We start from the raw sequence: 9,109 nt of genomic DNA, 5'->3' as shown, positions 1-9,109 counted from the left end.
GAACTCACTTTGTAGACCAGGCTGGCCTCGAACTCAGAAATCCGCCTGCCTCTGCCTCCCAAGTGCTGGGATTAAAGGCGTGCGCCACCACGCCCGGCCTGTGATCTCATTTCTGACAACCCACAACACCAGTTTTCAAGACTGTTTTCTGTGTCTGTGTGTGAGCCGCCATGAATTTATAGGCACCTTGTGCCTGCAGGAGCCCATAGCGGCCAGAAGAGGTCACCAGCTCCCTCTTCTGTTACAGGAAGTTCTGAACCACCATGTAGGCACTGGGAACTGAACCCAGGTCCTTTGCAAATACTCTTACCCACTGAACCATCTCTCCAGCCCTAAACATTTTTCCCTTCTCATTTGTATTTATTTATTTTGTGTGTCTACTTGGTAGAGGGGGTGAGAGGACAACTTTGCAGAAGTGAGTTCCTTCCCTCAGTCGTGCTGGGTCTTAGGGTTCAAACCTAGGTCATGAAGCTTGGTAGCAAGCACCTTTACTCACTGAGCCATCTTTCTGGCCTCTGGTAACCCTTTTCTATGATAAAAGGCTGGCAAACCAAGAGTGGTCTAAGAAGGGTCAGCATCATTTTCCCTACTGGTACCAACACTGAAACCTTCCAGGCAGGACCTCGGCTTTCAGCCTCAGACTCCTGAGCATCTGAGCCCAGAGCTCCCTGCCTGCTGTGTGTAGTCGTGTGGCTGGTGGCATGGTACATACTTGTAGACGGTGCTGTCCTTCTTGGGGCTGTGCTGCGGCAGGAGGCTGTGGGAGTACTGGTGTACACCCAGGTCATACAGTGAGGGGAAGTCCTTGCTACAGAGATGGCAGCGATAGCTCAGCTCCTCCTGGTGGCTTCTGATGTGCTCCAGAAAGGTGTCCAGCTTGGGGAACATCTGGGCACAGCTTTTGACCACGCACTTGTACACCTTGAGGGGAGACACTGGAAGGTGAGAAAGGTGGGAGTCGCCTCTACAGCTGCCACAGCCTCGAGACCAAGAATGAGGCTATACACACTGCTGTGGACAATCTGCCAAACCACAGATGAAACAGAGCCTCCCAAATACTGGGCAAGCAGGCTACCATTCGGTTCTATCTCTTAGCCCTCTGTTTAGTTCTTGTTTGTTTGTTTGTTTTTTGAGATAGGGTTTCTCTGTATAGCCCTGGCTGTCCTGGAACTCACTCTGTAGACCAGGCTGGCCTCAAACTCAGAAATCAGCCTGCCTCTGCCTCCCAAGTGCTGGGATTAAAGCTGTGCACCACCACTGCCTAGCTCAGGGTTCTCTTCTTTTGGCCAGTTATCACTCCCTTAGGCTTTGAAGCTTGACTATATCCATAAAAATTACCCAAGGCCTGGAAATACAGCGAAGGGATAACACTCTGCCCTTTTAATGCCACAGGAAATCATGCTGTGACTTTCAGAACAAGTGGACATTGCTAGCTGAGGCAGTGGTGCCCACTTGTAACTGCAGCACCTGGGAAGAAAAGGCAGGAAGGCCTGGAGCCCAAGTCAGCATCAGTAGGGGCTGGAGTGATAGCTCAGCCATCAGGGTCATTAGGAGCCTTTACTGCTCTTGCAGAGGACCCAGGTTCAATTCCCAGTTCCCACACAGTTGTCCATCACCACCCCTAACTCTGATTGCAGGGGATCCAATGCCTTTTTCTGACCACCAGAGCACTGGGTATACACATGGTACAGTATGCATACATACACACAAGCAAAGCATTCACATACAAAAATAGAGTAAGTCTTTAAAAGTTAAAACAACAAAAAGATCATCTTTAGCTACACAATGAGCTTGCAACTAGCTTGAGCTACATCAGGCTCCATATCAAAAAAAGAAAAAGAAAAGAAATATTTGAGAGGCACCACCACCAGGATCTCTGACCTGACAGGTGTTGATGGCCCAAACACATTACTCTCAGTATCATCACGGAGAATAATAGTCTGGGGACCACCTTTAGAACCACTACCCAACAAACTTCTCTAGAGTCCTCTCACTCCTTGGGGACATGGCTAGTCTTACTATTTATGATTGACTTTGGACCCAGACTCTCAAGTTCAATGTTAATCTGTAAATAATACATAATCTGATGTAAACGATTTTTGAGAGTACATGTGTGATGTAACTCAGGGTCTTGTACATGTCCCTCATCCTAAGGGGAGAGACTCCCTCCCCCACCCCCCCTTGGCAAACAGAAGAGCTAACTCCAAAGACTATGGATGAGACATTAATAGAATTTGCATCAGGGGCTGGAGGGATGGCTCAGCAGCTAAGAGCACTGACTGCTCTTCCAAAGGTCCTGAGTTCAAATCCCAGCAACCACATGGTGGCTCACAACCATCCGTAATGAGATCTGATGTCCTCTTTTGGGGTGTCTGAAGACAGCTACAGTGTACTTACATATAATAAATAAATCTTTAAAAAAAAAAAAAAGACCCAGAACTTGGGAGGCAGAGGCAAGTGGATTTCTGAGCTCTAGGCCAGCCTGGTCTACAGAGTGAGTTCCAGGACAGCCAGAGAAATACAGAGAAACCCTGTCTTGAAAAAAAAAAAAAAAAGAATTTTTTATAGCTTAGCAGTCTGATGTGGGACAGTCAAATGTAGAGACAAATGTAGTGAACTGTACTATCATTTCCACCTCTCTTTTCATGAGTCATGTGACATTCTGACATGTCTGATGTCAAGTCTATAACAAATATGCTTTTAATATTTTGAAAACTCTAGTGCTCATCGTGTTCCTTAGGTGCCCACACACTGTCAAGCTCTCTTTATTCTTAATTACATCCACTCCAATTTGTCCCAGGTAGCAACAGACTGGATAAAAACCCTTCACCCTCTTGACAGCCTTGCGTCTAGTGCCAGCCATATGGCTCCTTCCTTGGCAATGATATCCAGGCGACGGTCTCTGGGGACACCATCCCTCCCAAAACAAAATGGCAAAAGCCTGCTGGTAGGAATCCCTTCTCTTTCTCTGCATTTATCTTACTGGCATATAAGTGTGACAGATGGAGACATAGCAAGTATTCTGCAGCTTGGAGTGCGAATACCACAAGCCAGAGACTCTAGAGCAGAGAGTCAGAAGCCGGCCCACGGTGATACACCTAGCCTGCTACCCAAGCCCAGGACTGCTCCTTTCAGGCCTATTTTGATAGGAGAGAATTGAAGCCCCAACCATTAACCAGTCTTCTACTACTATATGCATATTAATAATGATAAGAACAAGGGCTCGGGCTGGTGAGATGGCTCAGCGGGTAAGAGCACTGACTGCTCTTCCGAAATCCCAGCAACCACATGGTGGCTCACAACCACCCGTAATGAGATCAGATGCCCTCTTCTGGTGAAGACAGCTACAGTGTACTTATGTAAAATAAATAAATAAACTTTGGGCCGGATCAGGCAGGGACTAGGCGAGTGGGGTTGACCAGAGTGAGCAACAATCACATGAAGGCTCACAATCTGTAGCTGTACAGTGCTCTTACCCACTGAGCTATCTCACCAGCCCAAGCCCTTGCTCTTATCACTATTAATATATGTATAGTAGTAGAAGACTGTATAGCTACAGTGTACTCATTTATATATATAATAAATAAATAAATCTTAAAAAAAAAAAGCAAGAGCTCTGGAGCCAGGGATACCACTCATTTGCCTCAGTCGGTAGCAGGCTTATCTACCATGCACAAAGCCCTCTAACACCTCATAGACGGGCACACACACTTATAACCTCAGTGCTTGGAAGATCAGTTCTAGGTCAGTCTCAGCACACACATGTGCATGCACATGCCAGTACAAGTGCCCTCAGAGCCTAGGAGAGGGTGCCATCCCTCGGAGCTAGAGCCACCTGATATGGGTGCTAGGGTCTGAACTCAGTGCACTTGACCTCTGAGCCACTGCTTTGTTTTAAGAGCCCCTGTCTTGGGCTGGAGAGATGGCTCAGCGGTTAAGAGCACTGACTGCTATACCGAAGGTCCTGAGTTCAATTCCCAGCAACCACATGGTGGCTCACAACCATCCGTAATGAGATCTGGCGCCCTCTTCTGGTGTGTCTGAAGACAGCAACAGTGTACTCATATACATAAAATAAATAAATCTTAAAAAAAAAAAAAAAAAGAGCCCCTGTCTTTAAAAAAAACAAAACAAAACAAAAATGTCTCTGATCCATAGGAGATACAGAGAATTCTAGGAAAGGTTTCCACTGCTCATGAGAAATACTATGATTGGATTTTCTATGAAGAGTAACCCGGCCGGGGGCAGCGAGGTGGCTCATCAGGTAAATCATGTCCACTGAACCTGACGACCTGACCTCACTTTCTGGGACCACCATGGTGAAGGGAGAGAACCGACTCCTACTAGCTGTCCTCTGACCTGCATCTGCACCTCAGCACTTGTGTGAGCGCGTGCACATGCGCACACATTAAACAAACAAAGGTCAGAAACAAGAGTGCGGGGCAAGCCGGGTGTGGTGGTGCACGCCTTTAATCCCAGCACTTGGGAGGCAGAGGCAGGCAGATCTTTGTAAATTTGAGGCTGGCCTGATCTACATAGCCAGCTCTGGTCAGCCTGGGCTACACAGCCATAACCTGTCTCTTAAAAAAAAACAAAACAAAATGACTGTAAACACCAGGTAAGTCAAAATGTAGGACCAGGCCACACCTTATGATAACAGCCACCCTTGATGCTGAGCTGACCGATTGCCCTGGTTCAGCCTCCTGTTATGTCAGATAACAAAGTCCCTAACCATTTAAGCCAGCTAACAACTCAAAGGTCTCTATGATCTAACCTAACTATATATCATTTCTCCAGGCAGCAGGGGTGTGACCCCAGTGTCACCAAGCTCATAAATGGGGGGCCGTGTCACCCCACTGCATCCCCACCCACCTGTTCCTTCTTGTGCTGAATCATGTGGGACTTGAGCTGGAAGTAGGTGCTGAACTTGCTGGGGCAGAACTGACACAGGTAAGAGCTGTCGATCAGGACCACCTGCTTGGCCTCCGGCTTGTCACCTTCATCCTCACATGCCGTGGGCAAGGCCTGGGGCTGTGTGGTACTGGACAGGGACTGACCCAACCCTAGGCAGAGAGAAACAGTCACAGGGAAGGGTGTTAGTGAGGTAGAACAAGCGCCAGCCCACACGGGAAGGCTCCTGGGACACCTACTGCAGACTTGCTGTCACACGCTGTGTTCAAGGCTGCACTCGAACTCAGCACATGTTCCGGTACAGCGAGACAAGAGGCTCTTAACTGCAGAGCCATCTCTCCAGCCCCAACCTTGAACTTCTAATCCTCCTCCACTATCTCCCAACTGCCACCCACCCTGCTCTGTTTATGCACCGTTGGGGCCTGAACCCAGGGCATCCTGTGTGGAGGCAAACACTTTATCCTGAGCTACATGCACAGCCCTTGAAATACATTCTGACTGAGAGACAGCTAGTGACCTCTGTTCCTCTCCCTACCCTTGCTTCCATACTGCCCTCTCCATGGTCATTAAACACTGAAGACTCCTATGCATACTCAGACTGCCCCCTGGGCCTTTCTAATGAGGACACTTATCTTTGCCCCATCATTCTTTGCTAACTAAGCCATCCCACACTCCCTGTCATCAAGAGCCTATAGAACAAACGATGCCCTGGGCTCAGCATCTGGCACTACATAGAACTGGGTGAAGTAGGGCAGGTCTGTAACCATGGCACTCAGGAGGTGGAGGCAGGAAGATCAGGTGTCCAAGGTCAATCTCAAATATACAGCAAGTTCCAAGCCAGCTCAGGCTACATGAGACCCAGGGGAGGGGAGGGCACAGTGAGAGGAAGGAAGGAAGGAAGGAAGGAAGGAAGGAAGGAAGGAAGGAAGGAAGAATATAGATTCTAATGTGGGATTCAGACTCAGCCAGAAAGAAAGAGATAGTAACTAGTTAGTGAGTGATGTCTACACCTGCCCTGAACACAGTATTCGAGTAAGGGCAAATATATTATATATTTGGTGTCCTTCCTTTCATCTTGTGTTCCCTTTTTTAGATAGGCTGCTGTATAGCACAGACTGGACTCATAATCGCTATGCAGCAGAGATGGACCACCAACTCCTGCTCCTCCCATCTTAGCTCCACCAAGGCTGGGATGATACCCGTCTACCACACCCAGTTCTCTGGCTCCCATTTCATAGATAAAGTAGGCTGAAGCCCAGAGACGTCACAGAGGCCACCCAACTATCAGCTGTGAGGCTGGGTTTGCTGGGACTGAACATGTGCCGCCGAGATAGAGCTCTCCTCTAGAATACAAGAGACCCTGGATTTGGTTCCCACAACAATCAGACAGCACTCCGAAGCTTCAGAGGGGATGAGGGGGGAGAGTGGTTCTCCCAATCCACTCACCCGTGTCTTCCTCTTCTTGCCTGTTGGGGTTCAAAGCCATGACTTGTACGGTCACAGAGTTTCGGGAGACTGTGCCGCCACTCCGCCCTGGAGGCCACACCTTATGAGTCTGCATGTGCTTCTTGACGTTAGACTTCTGGGCAAAGGCACGGCCACACGCAATGCACTGGAAGGGCTTCTCGCCTGTGTGGCTATAGGAACAAGGTTAGTCAGTATTCTTGTGTACAAACAAGGACATGGCCTCCACCCAAGAGCTCACAGTCCCCAGGGGGGCCCAGAGATGCCTCTGGCCATCATTCTGACACCATGAAGACCTGTTCTCCCAGGGTGGCAGACAGGCCAAAGGTGGAAAGTCTTGGGCTCTTTGGCTACCTCAGGTTCCTGACTGGAAACAAATGTGTGTGTGTCTGTGTGTGTGTGTGTGTATGTGTCTGTGTGTGTAAAAGCATGAATGTGCCACAGCATATACGTGGAGGTCAAAGATGTGGGGGTTCTCTTTTTCCACCATGTGAATCCCCAGAAACTGAACCCAGGTTGTTGGCCTTGGCAGCAAACTCCTTTATCATCTCCTTGGCCCAAGTACTGTCTCAACCCAGTGGCTGCTGTATTTGTTATTAGTTATTAATTAATTGGCATTTGTTCTTTCGGGGTAGTTTGTTTGCTGGTTTGCCCTTACGGGGACTGGACCACAGACCTCCTACACTAAGTCATAACCTCCAGCTTTGGGAAAAAACATTTTTTCTTTAAGATTTATTTTCATTTTTTTTTGTGTGTGTATGGCTGTTTTGAGTGCATACATGTCTGTGTGCCACATGTGTGCCTGCTACCAACAGAGGTCAGAAGAGAGCACTGGGTTCTCTGGAATTGGAGCCATGCTGGAAATTGAATCTGGGTCCCCTGAAAGAGCAGCCAGTACTCATAACCTCAGAGCCACCTCTCCAGTCCCCAAGAAAATATAAAAAAAAAATTTTTTTTCTAGGTCTCATGTAGCCCAGGTCGGCCTAGAACTTGCTATATAGCTAAGGATGACCTTGAATACAATCAAGGATAGCCTTGAATTTCTGATCTTTTCTATTCCAAGTACCAGGATTACAGGAGTGCATTACCACATCCAGCAAAATCAACTTCCTGTTGTTTTGTATTGTTGGGGACCGAACCCAGGGACTTGTACACACTGGGTAGGAGCGGGGCCACTAAATCGTCTCAACACACCGCTGCAGAACTTAAGGTAATTTTTTTTTTTTTTTTTGAGACAGAGTCTCACCATATAATCCCAGCAGGCCTGGAGCTCACCAGGTAGACCATACTGGTCTCAAACTCATTGAGCTCTACCTACCCATGTCTCCTGAGAGCTGGGATTAAAGGTGTGCACCCCCACATCCAGCTTTCAAATAATTTTAAAAACGAAGCCACCCCATTGTTTGCCACTGAATATGAAAAACCACTTCTTATGAGTACCTATGTATTGAAAATGCAGTAATCAAAAATGCAGTGACTATAACAATGATGTCATCTAGATCCGAAGAGGCACCATGCAGTAAGGTAGATGCCAGCTGTTTGGGACCTGTCACACTTAGCTTCATTAGGGTGAAATGGAAAAGTTCTGATTCTCAGCTGCACTAACCAGGTTCTAACAGCCATGCAAGGCTAACAGTGCCAATTTGTACATTCCCAGCATCGCTGAATGTTCTCAATGAGATCTAGTTTACTTTCAGCAACATTTGGCAATGTTTGGAAACGTGTGTGTGTGTGTGTGTGTGTGTGTGTGTGTGTGTGAAGATGCTCTCTGTTCAAGAGTGCCTGCCCACACAGACCTGCCAATCTTCCTGTCTCAGTGAGTATGCTCAGGCCCCTGGATCTGAGAAGAATGTAGGAAACCCTCTTCCTCTGTATTGCAGGCTCACGGATGGGCAGAGGGCCTGAAAAGGGCGCCTCACTTCCCGGCCCTGTGCTGCAGACACCGGCCCTCAGGGCTACCTTCGGATATGCTGCTGAAGATCAAAGTTCTTGGTGAAGGACTTGTCACAGTAGGAGCACTTGAGTTTCTGAGCTTTTGGCTTCCCTGCAGCTGGAAGGCAATGGAGGAGAAGGAGGGTCAGGCTGAGGTCCCAGCGGAGGGAACCTGGAACCGCTTCTCCCCTGTCCCTAGGGTCAGACAGGCACACACGTTGGAAACGTCTCTATCTATGTGTAGGCAGTGTAAGAGGGAAAGTCCAAGGCTCGCTCTGAAGGGAACAAAGCTCTCTCAAAGGCTTCCTCTGCCTCACGATGAAATCCACCCTCTCTGCCATGGCCTTCAGAACTCCACATTCTCAGCCTCTGTCAACTTCAGCATTCCCTCCATCTTGTGATGGACTCCTTGCTCCTCGTGATGCCCGCACACATGGTCTTCCCTCAGGACTTTGTACCTGTTCATCCCCCTGCCTGGGAAGCTTGCTCCCAGGTACCAACATGACTACTTCCTTCCCTCCAGAAAGGCAGGTGTGTCCTTTCCTAGCCTGCCCATCTCTCCATCAAACTGTGAGTGACTGATATCAGTGGAGACCTTGGACAGGGACCGAACCCCTAGAGGGTAATGCACAGATGTTAGTGCACATTTGTGGAAAGAAGGGATAAGGAGGAGGTTGAAAGGGAAGCCCTTAAGAAATTCCCAGTTCTGCCGGGCGTGGTGGCGCACGCCTTTAATCCCAGCACTCGGGAGGCAGAGGCAGGCGGATTTCTGAGTTCAAGGCCAGCCTGGTCTACAAAGTGA

General features: G+C 48.5%; 1 protein-coding gene across 1 annotated transcript in view; it reads right to left on the bottom strand.

Moving 5' to 3' along the window:
* Positions 1 to 9,109, bottom strand: part of Znf341 (zinc finger protein 341) — a 34,168-nt gene that overhangs the window by 7,956 nt on the left and 17,103 nt on the right. The window contains exons 7-10 of the mRNA XM_021153743.2: positions 8,335 to 8,425; positions 6,358 to 6,548; positions 4,873 to 5,063; positions 713 to 921 (exon numbers count right to left, since the gene is read on the bottom strand). Coding sequence (XP_021009402.1) covers positions 713 to 921; positions 4,873 to 5,063; positions 6,358 to 6,548; positions 8,335 to 8,425 — 682 coding nt within the window. The remainder of the gene's footprint in view (positions 1 to 712; positions 922 to 4,872; positions 5,064 to 6,357; positions 6,549 to 8,334; positions 8,426 to 9,109) is intronic.

The sequence above is a fragment of the Mus caroli genome, chromosome 2, assembly GCF_900094665.2.
Source record: "Mus caroli chromosome 2, CAROLI_EIJ_v1.1, whole genome shotgun sequence".
Taxonomy (NCBI): domain Eukaryota; kingdom Metazoa; phylum Chordata; class Mammalia; order Rodentia; family Muridae; genus Mus; species Mus caroli.
The sequence above is the reverse complement of the archived record's forward strand: the minus strand, read 5'-3'. Positions and strand labels throughout refer to the sequence as shown.